A 23,217-nucleotide genomic window follows, 5' to 3' on the forward strand; every position below is an offset into this window, starting at 1 on the left:
TGTCCATATCTACACTACAGAGTTTATTATATAGATATAATGTCCATATCTACACTATAGATATAATGTCCATATCTACACTATAGATATAATGTCCATATCTACACTACAGATATAATGTCCATATCTACACTATAGATATAATGTCCATATCTACACTATAGATATAATGTCCATATCTACACTATAGATATAATGTCCATATCTACACTATAGATATAATGTCCATATCTACACTATAGATATAATGTCCATATCTACACTATAGATATAATGTCCATATCTACACTACAGATATTATTATATAGATATAATGTACATATCAACACTACAGATATAATGCCCATATCTACACTACAGATATAATGTCCATATCTACACTACAGATATAATGTCCATATCTACACTACAGATATAATGTCCATATCTACACTATAGATATAATGTCCATATCTACACTACAGATATAATGTCCATATCTACACTATAGATATAATGTCCATATCTACACTACAGAGATTATTATATAGATATAATGTACATATCAACACTACAGATATAATGTCCATATCTACACTATAGATATAATGTACATCTCAACACTATAGATATAATGTACATCACAACACTATAGATATAATGTCCATATCTACACTACAGATATAATGTCCATATCAACACTATAGATATAATGTCCACATCTACACTACAGATATAATGTCCATATCTACACTATAGATATAATGTCCATATCTACACTATAGATATAATGTACATATCAACACTATAGATATAATGTCCATATCTACACTACAGATATAATGTCCATATCTACACTACAGATATAATGTCCATATCTACACTACAGATATAATGTCCATATCTACACTACAGATATAATGTCCATATCTACACTATAGATATAATGTCCATATCTACACTACAGATATAATGTCCATATCTACACTATAGATATAATTTCCATATCTACACTATAGATATAATGTCCATATCAACACTACAGATATAATGTCCACATCTACACTATAGATATAATGTCCATATCTACACTACAGATATAATGTCCATATCTACACTATAGATATAATTTCCATATCTACACTATAGATATAATTTCCATATCAACACTATAGATATAATGTCCATATCTACACTACAGAGTTTATTATATAGATATAATGTCCATATCTACACTATAGATATAATTTCCATATCAACACTATAGATATAATGTCCATATCTACACTATAGATATAATGTCCATATCTACACTACAGATATAATGTCCATATCTACACTATAGATATAATTTCCATATCAACACTATAGATATAATGTCCATATCAACACTATAGATATAATTTCCATATCAACACTATAGATATAATGTCCATATCTACACTACAGATATAATGTCCATATCTACACTATAGATATAATGTCCATATCTACACTACAGATATAATGTCCATATCTACACTACAGATATAATGTCCATATCTACACTATAGATATAATGTCCATATCTACACTATAGATATAATGTCCATATCTACACTACAGATATAATGTCCATATCTACACTATAGATATAATGTCCATATCTACACTATAGATATAATGTCCATATCTACACTATAGATATAATGTCCATATCTACACTACAGATATAATGTCCATATCTACACTATAGATATAATGTCCACATCTACACTACAGATATAATGTCCATATCTACACTACAGAGAATATTATATAGATATAATGTACATATCTACACTACAGATATAATGTCCACATCTACACTACAGATATAATGTCCATATCTACACTATAGATATAATGTACATATCAACACTATAGATATAATGTCCATATCTACACTATAGAAATAATGTCCATATCTACACTACAGATATAATGTCCATATCTACACTACAGATATAATGTCCATATCTACACTATAGATATAATGTCCATATCTACACTATAGAGATTATTATATAGATATAATGTCCATATCTACACTATAGATATAATGTACATATCTACACTACTGATATAATGTCCATATCTACACTATAGATATAATGTACATATCTACACTACAGAGATTATTATATAGATATAATGTACATATCTACACTACAGATATAATGTCCATATCTACACTATAGATATAATGTCCATATCTACACTATAGATATAATGTACATATCTACACTACAGATATAATGTCCATATCTACACTATAGATATAATGTACATATCTACACTACAGATATAATGTCCATATCTACACTACAGATATTATTATATGGATATAATGTCCATATCTACACTACAGATATAATGTCCATATCTACACTACAGATATAATGTCCATATCTACACTATAGATATAATGTCCATATCTACACTACAGATATAATGTCCATATCAACACTACAGATATAATGTCCATATCTACACTACAGATATAATGTCCATATCTACACTATAGATATAATGTCCATATCTACACTACAGATATAATGTCCATATCTACACTATAGATATAATGTCCATATCTACACTACAGATATAATGTCCATATCTACACTATAGATATAATGTCCATATCTACACTACAGATATAATGTCCATATCTACACTACATATATAATGTCCATATCTACACTATAGATATAATGTCCATATCTACACTACAGATATAATGTCCATATCTACACTATAGATATAATGTCCATATCTACACTATAGATATAATGTCCATATCTACACTACAGATATAATGTCCATATCTACACTACATATATAATGTCCATATCTACACTATAGATATAATGTCCATATCTACACTACAGATATAATGTCCATATCTACACTATAGATATAATGTCCATATCTACACTATAGATATAATGTCCATATCTACACTACAGATATAATGTCCATATCTACACTACAGATATAATGTCCATATCTACACTATAGATATAATGTCCATATCTACACTACAGATATAATGTCCATATCTACACTATAGATATAATGTCCATATCTACACTATAGATATAATGTCCATATCTACACTACAGATATAATGTACATATCTACACTACAGATATAATGTCCATATCTACACTACAGATATAATGTCCACATCTACACTACAGATATAATGTCCATATCTACACTACAGATATAATGTCCATATCTACACTACAGATATAATGTCCATATCTACACTACAGATATAATGTCCATATCTACACTACTGATATAATGTCCACATCTACACTATAGATATAATGTCCATATCTACACTATAGATATAATGTCCATATCTACACTACAGATATAATGTCCATATCTACACTATAGATATAATGTCCATATCAACACTACAGATATAATGTCCATATCTACACTACAGATATAATGTCCATATCTACACTACAGATATAATGTCCATATCTATACTATAGAGTTTCTTCTACAGATATAATCACCAAGTCAGCCTCCTTATGTCCTCACTGTGATTGTTCTCTGTTCTGGGGCGTCATGTGATGGGGCTGCATAAATATGTGGTCATTCACCTTCATACCACATGATGTTTCCCTGCTCTGCTCTGTTCTGCACCTCAGGACACACTGACACCCACAGCAGTATGAGGGTATAACTGTGTCCCTATATGGTCCAATATGTAGAGACATGTTTCTGTGGAGTCTCTAGATGTCCATAAGTATGTCCACATGGTCCTATTAGTGTGTAAACCGTTGGGACTGGGCCTTGGCTAGGTATGCCCACTACAATAGCCTGGTTCTGGTGCCAAGCTGGTTCTGCTCTCTTGCCCATGGAACTGTCATGTTTGACTTTACAGTGACATTAGTGACGTTGACAGCCATGGAGTTGGCAAGATCACAAACAGATCTGGGACCAGGCTAGTGAGTCTACTGCTGCAATACAAACAGATCTGGGACCAGGTTAGTGAGTCTACTGCTACAATACAAACAGATCTGGGACCAGGCTAGTCAGTCTACTGCTACAATACAAACAGATCTGGGACCAGGCTAGTCAGTCTACTGCTGCAATACAAACAGATCTGGGACCAGGCTAGTCAGTCTACTGCTACAATACAAACAGATCTGGGACCAGGCTAGTCAGTCTACTGCTGCAATACAAACAGATCTGGGACCAGGCTAGTCAGTCTACTGCTACAATACAAACAGATCTGGGACCAGGCTAGTCAGTCTACTGCTGCAATACAAACAGATCTGGGACCAGGCTAGTCAGTCTACTGCTGCAATACTAATAAAGTTGTTAGTGTAAACTTCACAGAGAGCTTATGGTTCATGGTTTCTGGTACAGTAGGTCACATGAGCTGCGTTTGACATTACATACCAGCCTCTCTTCAAAGTTCCTCTCCTGTCACATAGTTTGGTAAATTGAATTCCATTTTGCCATTTGAAGATAACGTAGGGCTCTATTCAATCAGACCCGCTTTAGCCAACATCCGCATAGGGGTTGTTTTGACGGTCTCTGAGGTGGAAGAAACTGCTTTAGACCTGTCAAATCCACAAGTAGCTCCCAGCTTTATACCTAAAGCATCCTTACTGACTGACTTCATTGTCCCCATGGGGAAATGTTGTTGCAGTGTCATGTACACGTTTAAAGTTTAAATACAAAACAAAATTGACAAAACAACTTTCATAACAGTTACATACCAATAAAACATGTTTTTAAAGACTAGCCTGCTGGCCTTACTGGGTCTATAGGAACATTAGCCTGCTGGCCTTACTGAGTCTATAGGAACATTATCCTGCTGGTCTTACTGAGTCTATAGGAACATTATCCTGCTGGTCTTACTGAGTCTATAGGAACATTATCCTGCTGGTCTTACTGAGTCTATAGGAACATTATCCTGCTGGTCTTACTGGGTCTATAGGAACATTAGCCTGCTGGCCTTACTGAGTCGATAGGAACATTAACCTGCAGGTCTTACTGAGTCTATAGGAACATTAGCCTGCTGGCCTTACTGAGTCGATAGGAACATTAGCCTGCTGGCCTTACTGAGTCGATAGGAACATTAGCCTGCTGGCCTTACTGAGTCTATAGGAACATTAGCCTGCTGGCCTTACTGAGTCTATAGGAACATTAGCCTGCTGGCCTTACTGAGTCGATAAAATTATTTTTTGAGCCTTGCTGAGGGCCCTGACCTTAAAGATCTCATCCAGGTCTGTCTGTTTGACTCCAAGTACCTTGCAGAGGGTCCTGACCTTAAAGATGTCATCCAGGTCTGTCTGTTTGACTCCAAGTACCTTGCTGAGGGCCCTGACCTTAAAGATCTCATCCAGGTCTGTCTGTTTGACTCCAAGTACCTTGGGGAGGGTCCTGACCTTAAAGATCTCATCCAGGTCTGTCTGTTTGACTCCTAGTACCTTGCTGAGGGCTCTGACCTTAAAGATCTCATCCAGGCCTGTCTGTTTGACTCCAAGTACCTTGGGGAGGGTCCTGGCCTTAAAGATCTCATCCAAGTCTGTCTGTTTGACTCCAAGTACCTTGCTGAGGGCCCTGACCTTAAAGATCTCACCCAGGCCTGTCTGTTTGACTTCAAGTACCTTGGGAAGGGCCCTGACCTTAAAGATCTCATCCAGGCCTGTCTGTTTGACTCCAAGTACCTTGGGGAGGGTCCTGACCTTAAAGATCTCATCCAGGTCTGTCTGTTTGACTCCAAGTACCTTGCAGAGGGCCCTGACCTTAAAGATCTCATCCAGGTCTGTCTGTTTGACTCCAAGTACCTTGGAGAGGGCCCTGACCTTAAAGATCTCATCCAGGCCTGTCTGTTTGACTCCAAGTACCTTGGGGAGGAACCTGACCTTAAAGATCTCATCCAGGCCTGTCTGTTAGACTCCAAGTACCTTGGGGAGGGCCCTGACCTTAAAGATCTCATCCAGGCCTGTCTGTTTGGCTCCAAGTACCTTGCTGAGGGCCCTGACCTTAAAGATCTCATCCAGGCCTGTCTGTTTGACTCCAAGTACCTTGGGGAGGGCACTGACCTTAAAGATCTCATCCAGGCCTGTCTGTTGGACTCCCAGTATCTTGCTTGCTGTGGTGATAATCCTTTTCAGCATATTTCTCTGGCTGACAGTGGCATTGCCAAACCAACAAACAATACAAAAAGTTAAAATACTCTCAATGAAAGATTTGTAAAACACAGTCAGTTTAGTACAGTCTATATTAAAATACCCCAGCTTTTTGAGAAAGTACAGTCTCTGTTGGCTCTTTTTGTAGATCAGGTCTGTACATTTACTCCACTGAAGCTTATTGTCCAAGACGACACCCAGGTATTTGTATTCCTCTACAATTTCTATATTCTGACCTCTGATAGATGTTGCAGAGGCAGGTGTTGTACGCTTCCTGAAGTCTATGCACATCTCTTTGGTCTTGTTGGTATTGAGGACCAAGTGTGATTCCTCACACCACTATACAAAGTAATCTAGGACCGGGCCATGATGTTCCTCGTCATCATACAACAGGCTGATCAAGGCAGTGTCATCAGCGAACTTAACGAGGTGTCGGCCAGGATGGGAACTAGTACAACTATTAGTGTACAAGATGTACAGGAGTGGAGACAAAACACATTCCTGAGGAGAGACTGTTGGTGGTGGAGTGGAGACAAAACACATCCCTGAGGAGAGACTGTGTTGGTGGTGGAGTGGGGACAAAACACATCCCTGAGGAGAGACTGTTGGTGGTGGAGTGGAGACAAAACACATCCCTGAGGAGAGACTGTGTTGGTGGTGGAGTGGAGACAAAACACATCCCTGAGGAGAGCCTGTGTTGGTATTGCGTATTGTCGACACATGGGGACCTAAAGCGGACATTGCCCATTGGATGGCCTCTCAGAAATCCCATGCAGCCTTGTTTTCAAGTGCAACACTGGAATGTGATGTAATCTACACCTCCATTAGGATGACAGACATCCTCATTATTACATCAGAATGTGATGTAATCTACACCTCCATTAGGATGATAGACATCCTCATTATTACATCAGAATGTGATGTAATCTACACCTCCATTAGGATCACAGACATCCTCATTATTACATCAGAATGTGATGTAATCTACACCTCCATTAGGATGATAGACATCCTCATTATTACATCAGAATGTGATGTAATCTACACCTCCATTAGGATGATAGACATCCTCATTATTACATCAGAATGTGATGTAATCTACACCACCACCACCTCAGAAACCTGGCCGGGTGGTGCCAGAATAACAACCTATCCCTCAACGTAACCAAGACTAAGGAGATGATTGTGGACTACAGGAAAAGGAGGACCGAGCACGTCCCCATTCTCAATGACGGGGCTGTAGTGGAGCAGGTCGAGAGCTTCAATTTCCTTGGTGTCCACATCACCAACAAACTAGAACGGTCCAAACACACCAATACAGTAGTGAAGAGGGCACTACAAAAACCTATTCCCCCTCAGGAAACTAAAAATATTTGGCATGGGTCCTGAGATCCTCAAAAGGTTCTACAGCTGCAACATCGAGAGCATCCTGAACGATTGCATCACTGCCTGGTACGGCAATTGCTCGGTGTCCGACCGCAAGGCACTACAGAGGGTAGTGCGTATGGCCCAGTACATCACTGGGGCAAAGCTGCATGCCATCCAGGACCTCTACACCAGGCGGTGTCAGAGGAAGGCCCTAAAAATTGTCAAAGACCCCAGCCACCTCAGTCATAGACTGTTCTCTCTACTACTGCATGGTAAGCGGTACGGAGTGCCAAGTCTAGGACAAAAAGGCTTCTCAACAGTTTTTACCCCCAAGCCATAAGACTCCTGAACAGGTAGTCAAATGGCTACCCGGACTATTTGCATTGTGTGCCCCCCTCAACCGCTCTTTTTACACTGCTGCTACTCTCTGTTTATCATAGACGCATAGTCACTTTAACTATACATTCATGTACATACTACCTCAATTGGCCTGACCAACCAGTGCTCCCGCACATTGGCTAACCGAGCTATCTGCATTGTGTCCCACCCACCAACCCCTCTTTTACACTACTGCTACTCTCTGTTCATCATATATGCATAATCACTTTAACGATACCTACATGTACATACTACCTCAATCAGCCTGACTAACAGGTGTCTGTATGTAGCATTGCTACTCTTATTTTCAAATGTCTTTTCACTGTTGTTTTATTTCTTTACTTACCTACACACACACACATGCACGCACACACACACGCGAGCGCTCACGCACACACACACACACACACACACACACACACACACACACACACACACACACACACACACACACACACACACACACACACACGCACGCACACACGCACGCACACACGCACGCACACACACACACACATTTTTCCGCACTGTTGGTTAGAGCCTGTAAGTAACCAGTGCTCCAGTGTCAGTAAGCATTTCACTGTTGTATTCGGGGCACGTGACAAATACACTTTGATTTGATTGGGATCATAGACATCATCATCATTTCCTTTCAGGACTTTTCCATTTGAGCGTAATTATTTATATTTATAAACTGGGTGGTTCAAGCCCTGAATGCTGATTGGCTGAAAGCCGTGGTATATTACACCATATACCATTGGTATAAAAAACATACTATTTACTGGTCTAATTATGCTAGTTACCAGTTTATAACAGCAATAAGGCACCTCAGGGGTATATGGTCAGTATACCATGGCTAAGGCTGTGTCCAGGGACTCCGCATTGTGTTATGTTGACCACATACCACACGTCATCGGCCTTATTGCTTAAATAGCCTGCCTACACTTTCTAACGCGAGTGGGAGGGGTGTGGGCGTGTGGCTTGATCCCAAGAGCAGCTGCTAACCAATTGGATAACTCCAACCTCAACACCACCAAAATATCCCTATGCCAGTGTTTACTATCGCTAGTTAACTCTTGATCTGATTGAATCTAGGCCTTCAATATTTTGTGTGAAATTGATACTTGTTATTGAAATTTCACATGTAAATCTAATTATTTTTCAACACAAACCCTCACAGAGATTGGAAGTGACCATTTGAGGAGAACATGATTGAGTTGACTATGACATGGTGTGGGCTACAGTAATGTGGACATGGTGTGGTAGCCGAGGCCTACCAGCTACTGGCTCTGTGGTGAGGTTACTGTAGCACAGAGCCAGGCTGTGCAGTACTGTACTGGTGTAGCCTATGCTGTGGCCATGTTCTGCCCTGTTGAACCACTCATCTTAATTCCCAGTCCTCCTCAAATCAGATGCGCTCTGCATCAAAGCCAGTATTTGACAGATGCGTATAGGTCTGTAGTCTGAATAGTAGTAGAATCCCTACAGCGCTGTACCAGACACAGGACCACCCCGACGCTGCGGTGGAGGCCCGGTCAGACCGATCAAACTACCAGGGAACCGCTTCTCTCTCCCTTATTAACACTTCACCACCACCCGAGCCAGGGCAATAGCCAATCCCATCTATTCCTCAGATTTGCGGGATTATCCATTTCAGGGATTGTCTGCTATCTCTGTCTGTGTTTAGGGCATTCCACATTATAACATTCAAATAACTCATTCACTGCGCATCACGCAGCCGCAAATGTTTCCCGGGACAAGGTGCCCGTTGGCTCTAATTATAATGTTCACTTTCTCCTGCACAAAGACTGTTGAGCTGACAGACACGCTGACAGATTGACAGGCTGAACGCATCATGCTTTATTGTTTCAGTTGTAGAGCCACACTGACTTTATTTCCCCTCTGAGGGCGTCAGGGAAGTTGGATGTTTGATTTCGTTCATTTAAAGCGCGACTAGGAATTCCACAACATATCCACTCTATGTACAGTAGTCTACTTCACATTCTTCCGTTGAACATAATATATAATGTGTGTATGGCAGGCTACGTGTTGGAATAGCTGAGCCGCAGACCAGCCCTGTCTATTGTCTACCTGAGGTATAGAAGGAGTGTATTCCGGGGAGGTAAGGAGTGAATTTGCCCGTACTGGTTTTCTGTTCACCCCCGGGGCAGCGCTCAGCGCATAGCGTTACACATTCCGACTGGGTCTACCCATATGATGGACTTCCTTTACCGAGCCTCAAAACACATTCTACACAATACTAGGCTATTATTCAACTGTCGTATGTATCCAAACCATACGTTTAGATGTGGTTTTAAAACAGTTTTACAACAGTACAACCTGTACTATATCAGCTGCAACGGTAGCTACCAACTTCACAACAGATCAGGTTGATATATTTCACTCTTTCGTTGTTTTCCTCGTTTTAATTCCACGTTCTCCTTGAAAGACGCCGCTCGGTCTGTCACTCAAGACACGGTCGTGTCACAGCGACTGAGTTACAAATCAAAACAATATCAGTTGAGCCAGTAAAGTTGTTTTGTAAACGTGTCTTACCGTAATAAAGGTAACCATAGCATCGGTGTGTAAATATCCAGCAGAGCCGACATGGAGGTGCTGATATATACAGAATCCTTTTCGAAACTTCCCACTTTAAAGCGCACCGCCTATGCGTGCTACTACAGTCCTGCTTTCCCGAAGAGAGTAGTGATCTCTCTCTCTCTCTCTCTCTCTCTCTCTCTCTCTCTCTCTCTCTCTCTATGTCTCTCTCTCTCTCTGTGTGTGTGTCTCTCTCTCTTTCTCTCTCTCTCTCTTTCTCACTCTCTCTCTATGTCTCTCTCTCTCTGTGTGTGTCTCACACTCTCTCTCTCTCTCTCTCTCTCTCTCTCTCTCTCTCTATCTCTCTCTATCTCTCTCTCTCTCTCTCTCCCTCTCTCCCTCTCTCCCTCTCTCCCTCTCTCTCTCTCTCTCTCTCTCTCTCTCTCTCTCTCTCTCTCTCTCTCTATGTCTCTCTCTCTCTCTGTGTGTGTCTCTCTCTCTGTGTCTCTCTCTCTGGTTGCATTCGTAATCTGCAGCTCTGACGGACAGATGGCTGCTGGCCTATGTGCTTTAGAGAGGCAGACGCCTGCCCGTCGGAGCTATGGACATCGACTAGGACAGATACCGATAACTAACTCCTGCATATACAGTAAGGCTCTCCCTATCACAAACATCCAGGGCTCTCACTAACCCTAACATCCAGGGCTCTCACTAACCCTAACATCCAGGGCTATCACTATCCCTAACATCCAGGGCTCTCACTAACCCCAACATCGAGGGCTATCACTAACCCTAACATCCAGGGCTATCACTAAACCTAACATCCAGGGCTCTCACTAACCCTAACATCCAGGGCTATCACTAAACCTAACATCCAGGGCTCTCACTAACCCTAACATCCAGGCTATCACTAACCCTAACATCCAGGGCTATCACAAACCCTAACATCCAGGGCTATCACGAACCCTAACATCCAGGGCTATCACTAACCCTAACATCCAGGGCTATCACTAACCCTAACATCCAGGGCTCTTACTAACTCTAACATCCAGTGCTCTTACTAACCCTAACATCCAGGGCTATCACAAACCCTAAAATCCAGGGCTATCACTAAAATCCAGGGCTATCACTAACATGAATGGCTATCACAAACATCCAGGGCTCTCACTAACCCTAACATCCAGGGCTATCAATAACCCTAACATCCAGGGATATCACAAACATCCAGGGCTATCACAAATTCTAACATCCAGGGCTATCACAAACCCTAACATCCAGGGCTATCACACACCCTAACATCCAGGGCTATCACAAACCCTAACATCTAGGGTTCTTACAAACATACAGGGCTCTCACTAACCCTAACATCCAGGGCTATCACTAACCCTAACATCCAGGGCTATCACTAACATCCAGGGCTATCACAAACCCTAACATCAAGGGTTCTCACAAACATCCAGGGCTATCACAAACAATGAACATCCAGGGCTATCACTAACCCTAACATCCAGGGTTCTCACAAACCCTAACATCCAAGGCTATCACTAACCCTAACATCCAGGGCTATCACAAACCCTAACATCCAGGGCTATCACTAACCCTAACATCCAGGGCTATCACCAACCCTAACATCCAGGGCTATCACTAACATCCAGGGCTATCACTAACCCTAACATCCAGGGCTATCACTAACATCCAGGGCTATCACAAACCCTAACATCAAGGGTTCTCACAAACATCCAGGGCTATCACAAACCATGAACATCCAGGGCTATCACTAACCCTAACATCCAGGGTTCTCACAAACCCTAACATCCAGGGCTATAACTATCCCTAACATCCAGGGCTATCACTAACCCTAACATCCAGGGCTCTCCCTAACCCTAACATCCAGGGCTATCACGAACCCTAACATCCAGGGCTATCACTAACCCTAACATCCAGGGCTATCAATAACATCCAGGGCTATCACTAACCCTAACATCCAGGGCTATCACTAACCCTAACATCCAGGGCTATCACTAACCCTAACATCCAGGGCTATCACTAACCCTAACATCCAGGGCTATCACTAACCCTAACATCCAGGGCTATCACTAACCCTAACATCCAGGGCTATCACTAACATCCAGGGCTATCACTGTAACATCCAGGGCTATCACTAACCCTAACATCCAGGGCTATCACTAACCCTAACATCCAGGGCTATCACTAACCCTAACATCCAGGGCTATCACTAACCCTAACATCCAGGACACTCGTATCACTCATGACGCTACTGGTATCTATCAGGCCTCTACTGGTATCTATCAGGACTCTACTGGTATCTATCAGGACTCTACTGGTATCTATCAGGACTCTACTGGTATCTATCAGGACTCTACTGGTATCTATCAGGACTCTACTGGTATCTATCAGGACTCTGCTGCTATCAATCAGGACTCTACTGGTATCTATCAGGACTCTGCTGCTATCAATCAGGACTCTACTGGTATCTATCAGGACTCTACTGGTATCTATCAGGACTCTACTGGTATCTACCAGGACTCTGCTGGTATCTATCAGGACTCTACTGCTATCAATCAGGACTCTACTGGTATCTATCAGGACTCTGCTGCTATCAATCAGGACTCTACTGGTATCTATCAGGACTCTACTGGTATCTATCAGGCCTCTACTGGTATCTATCAGGACTCTACTGGTATCTATCAGGACTCTACTGGTATCTATCAGGACTCTACTGGTATCTATCAGGACTCTACTGGTATCTATCAGGACTCTGCTGCTATCAATCAGGACTCTACTGGTATCTATCAGGACTCTGCTGCTATCAATCAGGACTCTACTGGTATCTATCAGGACTCTACTGGTATCTATCAGGACTCTACTGGTTGTCTATTTGTTTGTTTGTGTGTGTGTGTGTGTGTGTGTGTGTGTGTGTGTGTGTGTGTGTGTGTGTGTGTGTGTGTGTGTGTGTGTGTGTGTGTGTGTGTGCGTGTGTGTGTGTGTGCGTGCGTGCGTGCGTGTGTCAGGTCAGCAGACCAGAATGAGCAGCTTCCAGTAATAACTACATTCAACATCTCACTTCGAAGACATGTTGAAAATTGTATGCTCTAGAGAAGTCCATTCTGCTAGCCCCAACCTTCTCTCCTCTCTTCTCTCACCTCTCCCTCTCTCTCTCCAGCCCCAACTGAACCCTAACCCTCTCTTCCCCCTCTCCTCACCCAGCCCCCCTAGCCCCACCCTAACCCTCCCTTCCCACTCTTCTCACCCAGCCCCCCAGCCCCACCCTAACCCTCCCTTCCCACTCTTCTCACCCAGCCCCCCCAGCCCCACCCTAACCCTCCCTTCCCACTCTTCTCACCCAGCCCCCCAGCCCCACGCTAACCCTCCCCTTCCCACTCTTTTCACCCTGCCCCCCCAGCCCCACCCTACCCTCCCCATCCCACACTTCTCACCCTGCCCCCCCAGCCCCACCCTAACCCTCTCTTCCCACTCTTCTCACCCAGCCCCCCCAGCCCCACCCTAACCCCCCCTTCCCACTCTTCTCACCCAGCCCCACCCTAACCCCCCCTTCCCACTCTTTTCACCCTGCCCACCCAGCCCCACCCTACCCTCCCTTCCCACTCTTCTCACCCCGCCCCCCCAGCCCCACCATATCCCCCCCTTCCCACTCTTCTCACCCTGCCTCCCCAGCCCCACCCTACCCTCCCCTTCCCACCCTTCTTCCCAGTTTCCCCAACCCCACCCTAACCCCCCTTCCACTCCTCTCACCCAGCCCCCCCAGCCCCATCTGAACCCAAAGCCCCCTTCCTAAGATTCTCACCCAGCCTCCCCAGCCGAACCCCAATTCCACTCCTATAACCCAGCCCCCCCAGCCCCACCTGAACCCTAAGCCCCCTTCCCAAGATTCTCACCCAGCCTCCCCAGCCCCAGCCTAACCCCCCTTCCCACTCCTCATAACCCAGCCCCCCCACCCTAACCCTAAACCCCACTCCTCTCTCCACCCCTAAGCTCCTCTCCCCAGCCCTCTGCCAGGCGTCAACCTGATTCACTCATAAATATCACTGTGGTCTGAACTACCATCATCAAATATGTATCAGTGTTGACGAGAGGGAGAGGAGAGAGGAAGGGAGAGGAGAGGGGAAGGGAGAAGAGAGAGGAAGGGAGAGGAGAGAAGAAGGGAGAGGAAGAGAGGAAGGGAGAGGAGAGAGGAAGGGAGAGGAGAGAGGAGAGAGGAAGGGAGAGGAGAGAGGAAGGGAGAGGAGAGAGGAAGGGAGAGGAAGAGAGGAAGGGAGAGGATAGAGGAAGGGAGAGGAGAGAGGAAGGGAGAGGAGAGAGGAAGGGAGAGGAAGGGAGAGGAGAGAGGAAGGGAGAGGAAGAGAGGTAGGGAGAGGAAGAGAGGTAGGGAGAGGGGAGGAAGATGGGAAGGAAGAGGCCAGCATGGCCATCAATCCCTTATTGAGGACTCATCTTTGTATCTTTACCATAAAGGCATCTGTGACAGCATGAGCAGCACCATTGACGCTATCTCCATTTTAAAGTAGTCTTTTTTTAAATACATAAAGCTAATATTGGTGATGTACCGCCACCTGCAGTGCTTGAGTCCTGAACCAAATCGTGTCATTCATTTATTATTTCAAGTTCAGTTTTCAAATCCAATCGAAGTTTTAATGTTACATGCACAAGTGCAGGGAAATGCCTTTCTTGCTAGCTCTATCATAACCACTAGATGGCTGTGATATAGCATAAAGCCATTTCTAAATCGTAAGCAACCCAATTTGAAGAAGAAAACAATGCTCTGATCATTGACTGATGCACCATGCACCAACCTATAGGAATCCTCACACAGTTGACTACTTTAAAATGCTGGAAGCCCTCAAAGGCAACGTCCATGCTCAAAGGGGTTACAACCATCTACATCCTGTCCCTATCTCTATGGTCTGGACAGCAGCCAGTGGAAAGGCTGGAACATAAGAGACAGAGGTCAGCTAGATTACAGACTGCAGGCCTGAGCAGCGCTCTACCGTAGTACATGTAGTAGAACAGGCCTGAAGAGTGCTCTACCGTAGTACATGTAGTAGAACAGGCCTGAGCAGCGCTCTACCGTAGTACATGTAGTAGAACAGGCCTGAAGAGTGCTCTACCGTAGTACATGTAGTAGAACAGGCCTGAGCAGTGCTCTACCGTAGTACATGTAGTAGAACAGGCCTGGGCAGTGCTCTACCGTAGTACATGTAGTAGAACAGGCCTAGGCAGTGCTCTACCGTAGTACATGTAGTAGAACAGGCCTGAGCAGCGCTCTACCGTAGTACATGTAGTAGAACAGGCCTGAGCAGTGCTCTACCGTAGTACATGTAGTAGAACAGGCCTGGGCAATGCTCTACCGTAGTACATGTAGTAGAACAGGCCTGAGCAGTGCTCTACCGTAGTACATGTAGTAGAACAGGCCTGAGCAGTGCTCTACCGTAGTACCTGTAGTAGAACAGGCCTGGGCAGCGCTCTACCGTAGTACATGTAGTAGAACAGGCCTGAGCAGCGCTCTACCGTAGTACATGTAGTAGAACAGGCCTGAGCAGCGCTCTACCGTAGTACATGTAGTAGAACAGGCCTGAGCACCGCTCTACCGTAGTACATGTAGTAGAATAGGCCTGAGCACCGCTCTACCGTAGTACATGTAGTAGAACAGGCCTGAGCAGTGCTCTACCGTAGTACCTGTAGTAGAACAGGCCTGGGCAGCGCTCTACCGTAGTACATGTAGTAGAACAGGCCTGAGCAGCGCTCTACCGTAGTACATGTAGTAGAACAGGCCTGAGCAGCGCTCTACCGTAGTACATGTAGTAGAACAGGCCTGGGCAGTGCTCTACCATAGTACATGTAGTAGAACAGGCCTGAGCAGTGCTCTACCGTAGTACATGTAGTAGGACAGGCCTGAACAGTGCTCTACCGTAGTACATGTAGTAGAACAGGCCTGAGCAGTGCTCTACCATAGTACATGTAGTAGGACAGGCCTGGGCAGTGCTCTACCATAGTACATGTAGTAGAACAGGCCTGAGCAGTGCTCTACTGTAGGCCTGGGCATTGCTCTACCGTAGTACATGTAGTAGAACAGGCCTGAGCAGTGCTCTACCGTAGTACATGTAGTAGGACAGGCCTGGGCAGTGCTCTACCATAGTACATGTAGTAGAACAGGCCTGAGCAGTGCTCTACCGTAGTACATGTAGTAGAACAGGCCTGGGCAGTGCTCTACCGTAGTACATGTAGTAGAACAGGCCTGAAGAGTGCTCTACCGTAGTACATGTAGTAGAACAGGCCTAGGCAGCGCTCTACTGTAGGCCTAGGCAGCGCCTAGCAGGGATCTACCGTAGTACATGTAGTAGAACAGGCCTGGACAGTGCTCTACCATAGTACATGTAGTAGAACAGGCCTGGACAGTGCTCTACCATAGTACATGTAGTAGAACAGGCCTGGGCATTGCTCTACCATAGTACATGTAGTAGAACAGGCCTGGGCATTGCTCTACCGTAGTACATGTAGTAGAACAGGCCTGGACAGTGCTCTACCGTAGTACATGTAGTAGAACAGGCCTGGGCATTGCTCTACCGTAGTACATGTAGTAGAACAGGCCTGAGCAGTGCTCTACCATAGTACATGTAGTAGAACAGGCCTGGGCATTGCTCTACCGTAGTACATGTAGTAGAACAGGCCTGAGCAGGGCTCTACCGTAGTACATGTAGTAGAACAGGCCTGAGCAGTGCTCTACTGTAGGCCTGGGCATTGCTCTACCGTAGTACATGTAGTAGAACAGGCCTGAGCAGTGCTCTACCGTAGTACATGTAGTAGAACAGGCCTGAGCAGCGCTCTACTGTAGTACATGTAGTAGAACAGGCCTGAGCAGTGCTCTACTGTAGGCCTGGGCATTGCTCTACCGTAGTACATGTAGTAGGACAGGCCTGGTGGGTGCTCTACCGTAGTACATGTAGTAGAACAGGCCTGAGCAGTGCTCTACCATAGTACATGTAGTAGAACAGGCCTGGTGGGTGCTCTACCGTAGTACCTGTAGTAGAACAGGCCTGAGCAGTGCTCTACCGTAGTACATGTAGTAGAACAGGCCTGGGCGGTGCTCTACCGTAGTACATGTAGTAGAACAGGCCTGGGCAGCGCTCTACCGTAGTACATGTAGTAGAACAGGCCTGAAGAGTGCTCTACCGTAGTACATGTAGTAGAACAGGCCTAGGCAGTGCTCTACCGTAGTACATGTAGTAGGACAGGCCTGGGCAGTGCTCTACCGTAGTACATGTAGTAGGACAGGCCTGGGCAGTGCTCTACCGTAGTACATGTAGTAGAACAGGCCTGAGCAGTGCTCTACCGTAGTACATGTAGTAGAACAGGCCTGGGCAGTGCTCTACCGTAGTACATGTAGTAGAACAGGCCTTGGCAGCGCTCTACCGTAGTACATGTAGTAGAACAGGCCTGAGCAGTGCTCTACCGTAGTACATGTAGTAGAACAGGCCTGGGCAGTGCTCTACCGTAGTACATGTAGTAGAACAGGCCTTGGCAGCGCTCTACCGTAGTACATGTAGTAGAACAGGCCTGAGCAGTGCTCTACCGTAGTACATGTAGTAGAACAGGCCTGGGCAGTGCTCTACCGTAGTACATGTAGTAGAACAGGCCTTGGCAGCGCTCTACCGTAGTACATGTAATAGAACAGGCCTGAGCAGTGCTCTCCCATAGTACATGTAGTAAACTACTAGTGTTTTAATATAGTATCCCAGCAAGTGGTAAGAATCCAGCTCATTCATTCACAAGTTACATAACTATTTAAATAAATTGGGGCTTGTTGCACAACAATGCTGTTATGTCAACTGTTATAATAATTTATAAACATAAACTTTATAAACACCCCTTTTCTCAGCACCATGGACCTGCTGTTTGTTCCTTGTTCCCTCAGCACCATGGACCTGCTGTTTGTTCCCTGTTCTATCAGCACCATGGACCTGATGTTTGTTCCCTCAGCACCATGGACCTGCTGTTTGTTCCCTGTTCCTTCAGCACCATGGACCTGGTGTTTGTTCCCTCAGCACCATGGACCTGGTGTTTGTTCCCTATTCCCTCAGCACCATGGACCTGCTGTTTGTTCCCTGTTCCCTCAGCTCCATGGACCTGCTGTTTGTTCCCTGTTCCCTCAGCACCACGGACCTGCTGTTTGTTCCCTGCTCCCTCAGCACCATGGACCTGCTGTTTGTTCCCTGATCCCTCAGCACCATGGACCTGGTGTTTGTTCCCTCAGCACCATGGACCTGCTGTTTGTTCACTGTTCCCTCAGCACCTGCTGTTTGTTCCCTCAACACCATGGACCTGGTGTTTGTTCCCTCAGCACCACGGACCTGGTGTTTGTTCCCTGATCCTTCAGCACCATGGACCTGGTGTTTGTTCCCTCAGCACCATGGACCTGCTGTTTGTTCCCTGTTCCCTCAGCACCTGCTGTTTGTTCCCTCAACACCATGGACCTGGTGTTTGTTCCCTCAGCTCCATGGACCGCTATTTGTTCCCTCAGCACCATGGACCTGGTGTTTGTTCCCTCAGCACCATGTACCTAGTGTTTGTTCCCTCAGCACCATGGACCTGCTGTTTGTTCCCTGTTCCCTCAGCACCTGCTGTTTGTTCCCTCAGCTCCATGGACCTGCTGTTTGTTCCCTCAGCTCCATGGACCTGGTATTTGTTCCCTCAACACCATGGACCTGGTGTTTGTTCCCTCAGCACAATGGACCTGCTGTTTGTTCCCTCAGCACCATGGACCTAGTGTTTGTTCCCTCAGCACCATGGACCTGCTGTTTGTCCCCTCAGCACCATGGACCTGGTATTTGTTCCCTCAGTATCATGGACCTGGTGTTTGTTCCCTCAGCATCATGGACCTGGTGTTTGTTCGCTCAGCATCATGGACCTGGTGTTTGTTCCCTCAGCATCATGGACCTGGTGTTTGTTCCCTCAGCATCATGGACCTGGTGTTTGTTCCCTCAGCACCATGGACCTGGTGTTTGTTCCCTCAGCACCATGAACCTGGTATTTGTTCCCTCAGCATCATGGACCTGGTATTTGTTCCCTCAGCATCATGGACCTGGTGTTTGTTCCCTCAGCACCATGGACCTGGTGTTTGTTCCCTTAGCATCATTGACCTGGTATTTGTTCCCTCAGCACCATGGACCTGGTATTTGTTCCCTCAGCATCATGGACCTGGTGTGTGTTCCCTCATCACCATGGACCTGGTGTGTGTTCCCTCAGCATCATGGACCTGGTGTGTGTTACCTCAGCATCATGGACCTGGTGTGTGTTCCCTGTTCCCTCAGCATCATGGACCTGGTGTGTGTTCCCTCAGCATCATGGACCTGGTGTGTGTTCCCTCAGCATCATGGACCTGGTGTGTGTACCCTCAGCATCATGGACCTGGTGTGTGTTCCCTCAGCATCATGGACCTGGTGTGTGTTCCCTGTTCCCTCAGCATCATGGACCTGGTGTGTGTTCCCTCAGCACCATGGACCTGGTGTGTGTTCCCTGTTCCCTCAGCATCATGGACCTGGTGTGTGTTCCCTCAGCATCATGGACCTGGTGTGTGTTCCCTGTTCCCTAAGCATCATGGACCTGGTGTGTGTTCCCTCAGCATCATGGACCTGGTGTGTGTTCCCTGTTCCCTCAGCATCATGGACCTGGTGTGTGTTCCCTCAGCATCATGGATCTGGTGTGTGTTCCCTGTTCTCTCAGCATCATGGACCTGGTGTGTGTTCCCTCAGCATCATGGACCTGGTGTGTGTTCCCTCAGCATCATGGACCTGGTGTGTGTTCCCTGTTCCCTCAGCATCATGGACCTGGTGTGTGTTCCCTCAGCATCATGGATCTGGTGTGTGTTCCCTGTTCCCTCAGCATCATGGACCTGGTGTTTGTTCCCCAATGTTTGTTTGCAGTTTGATAACCATTCGTTCTCTGAACAGCAACACTGGCTGTTACAACCATCAGATTATACTGATGTGTGTTTGTGTTGATATCAGTTTATAGTAATGTGTGTGTTGATATTTTGTTACTGGCTGTGTGTGTTTCAGTCTTTGTTTACGTTCGTTGGTTATTAGCAAGAGGGTGGTAACAGAACATTAACAGAGATAAATATACACACAGTCTTACAACAACCAGCCTCACAACAACCAGCTTCACAACAAACAGCTTCACAACAAACAGCCTCACAACAAACAGGCTCACAACAAACAGCTTCACAACAAACAGCCTCACAACAAACAGCCTCACAACAAACAGCTTCACAACAACCAGTCTCACAACAACCAGCTTCACAACAACCAGCTTCACAACAAACAGCCGCGTAACAAACAGCCTCATAACAAACAGCTTCACAACAACCAGCTTCACAACAACCAGCCTCACAACAAACAGCCTCACAACAAACAGCCTCACAACAACCACTCACAACAAACAGCCTCACAACAAACAGCCTCACAACAACCAGCTTCACAACAACCACTCACAACAAACAGCCTCACAACAAACAGCCTCACAACAAACAGCCTCACAACAACCAGTCTCACAACAAACAGCCTCACAACAAACACCCTCACAACAAACTGTCTCACAACAACCACTCACAACAACCAGCCACACAACAACCAGCCTCACAACAGACAGCCTCACAACAACCAGCTTCACAACAAACAGCCTCACAACAACCAGCCTCACAACAAACAGCCTCACAACAAACAGCCTCACAACAAACAGCCTCACAACAGCCAGCCTCTCAACAAACAGCCTCACAACAAACAGCCTCACAACAACCAGACTCACAACAAACAGCCTCTTAACAACCAGCCTCACAACAACCAGCCTCACAACAACCAGCCTCACAACAAACAGCCTCTCAACAAACAGCCTCACAACAACCAGCCTCACAACAAACAGCTTCGCAACAAACAGCCTCATAACAAACAGCCTCACAACAAACAACCTCTCAACAACAAGCCTCACAACAACCAGCCCAGTGAGACAGACAACTAAACAGGGTGAATGCGAGGGAGAGACGAGGGAAAGGAGGAAATGGAGAGGAGGGGAGGTTTACTTGGCTCAAATAAATAAACAGAGTGAGGTGAGGAGAAAACTGATGAAAACTCTCTCTCTCTCTCTGTCTCTGTCTCTCTCTCTCTCTCTCTTTGTCTCTGTCTCTCCGTCTCTGTCTCTGTCTCTGTCTCTCTTTGTCTCTGTCTCTCTGTCTCTCTCTCTCTCTCTCTCTCTCTCTGTCTCTGTCTCTCTCTCTCTTTGTCTCTCTCTCTCTTTGTCTCTGTATCTCTGTCTCTCTGTCTCTCTGTCTCTCTGTCTCTGTGTCTCTGTCTCTCTGTCTCTCTGTCTCTCTGTGTCTCTGTCTCTCTGTCTCTCTGTCTCTCTGTCTCTGTGTCTCTGTCTCTCTGTCTCTGTGTCTCTGTCTCTCTGTCTCTCTGTCTCTGTGTCTCTGTGTCTCTGTCTCTCTGTCTCTCTGTCTCTGTGTCTCTGTCTCTGTCTCTCTCTCTCTTTGTCTCTCTGTCTCTCTGTGTCTCTGTCTCTCTGTCTCTCTGTCTCTCTGTCTCTCTGTCTCTCTGTCTCTGTGTCTCTGTGTCTCTGTCTCGCTGTCTCTCTGTCTCTCTGTCTCTGTGTCTCTGTGTCTCTGTCTCTCTGTCTCTCTGTCTCTCTGTCTCTCTGTCTCTCTGTCTCTCTGTCTCTCTGTCTCTGTCTCTCTGTGTCTCTGTGTCTCTGTGTCTCTGTGTCTCTCTGTCTCTGTGTCTCTGTCTCTCTGTCTCTCTGTGTCTCTGTGTCTCTGTGTCTCTGTGTCTCTGTGTCTCTGTCAAGTGCTTTATTGACATGGGAAACATATGTTTCTTTTCTCTTTTCTGGATTTCTATAATTAGCGGGTATCGGGTATAGACCTCACAACCATAAAGGGCAATGGGTTCTACAACTGATTCAAGTATTTTTTTTGGCAGATCCTAATTGGTATGTCAAATTTTACATTCCTTTTGATGACATAGAGGGCCCTTCTTGCCTTGTCTCTCAGCTCGTTCACAGCTTTGTTGAAGTTACCTGTGGCGCTGATGTTTAGGCCGAGTTATGTATAGTTGTTTGTGTGCTCTAGGGCAACGGTGTCAAGATGGAATTTGTATTTGTGGTCCTGGCGACTGGACCTTTTTTGGAACACATAATTTTTTTTTATCTTACTGAGATTTGCTGTCAGGGCCCAGGTCTGACATAATCTGTACAGAAGATCTAGGTGCTGCTGTAGACCCTCCTTGGTTGGGGACAGAAGCACCAGATCATCAGCAAACAGTATACATTTGACCTCAGATTCTAGCAGGGTAAGGCCGGGTGCTGCAGACTGTTCTAGTTCCCTCGCCAATTCTATATATATGTTGAAGAGGGTGAAGTTTAAGCTGCATCCCTGTCTCACCCCACAGCACTTTGGAAAGAAATGTGTTTTTTTGCCAATTTTAACAGCACACTTGTTATTTGTGTACATGGATTTTATAATGTTGTATGTTTTCCCCCAACATCACTTTCCATCAATTTGTATAGCAGACCCTCATGCCAAATTGAGTCAAACGCTTTTTTGAAATCAACAAAGCATGAGAACACTTTGCCTTTGCTTTGGGTTGTTTGTTTGTCAATTAGGGTGCGCAGGGTGAATACGTGGTCTGTCATAGGGTAATTTGGTAAAAAGCCAAATTGAAATATAATCAGGACA

The 23,217-nt window shown here is 45.2% G+C and overlaps 1 protein-coding gene across 1 annotated transcript in view; it reads right to left on the reverse strand.

Annotated features, from left to right (window-relative positions):
• Positions 1-10,643, reverse strand: part of LOC110516398 (neurotrophin-3-like) — a 113,517-nt gene extending 102,874 nt beyond the window's left edge. Inside the window, exon 1 of the mRNA XM_036972737.1 lies at positions 10,473-10,643. Within this exon, the coding sequence (XP_036828632.1) occupies positions 10,473-10,490 (18 nt within the window). The 5' untranslated portion in view covers positions 10,491-10,643. The remainder of the gene's footprint in view (positions 1-10,472) is intronic.
• Between the last annotated feature and the right edge of the window lie 12,574 nt (positions 10,644-23,217).

This window comes from Oncorhynchus mykiss, unplaced genomic scaffold (assembly GCF_013265735.2).
Source record: "Oncorhynchus mykiss isolate Arlee unplaced genomic scaffold, USDA_OmykA_1.1 un_scaffold_191, whole genome shotgun sequence".
Taxonomy (NCBI): Eukaryota; Metazoa; Chordata; class Actinopteri; order Salmoniformes; family Salmonidae; genus Oncorhynchus; species Oncorhynchus mykiss.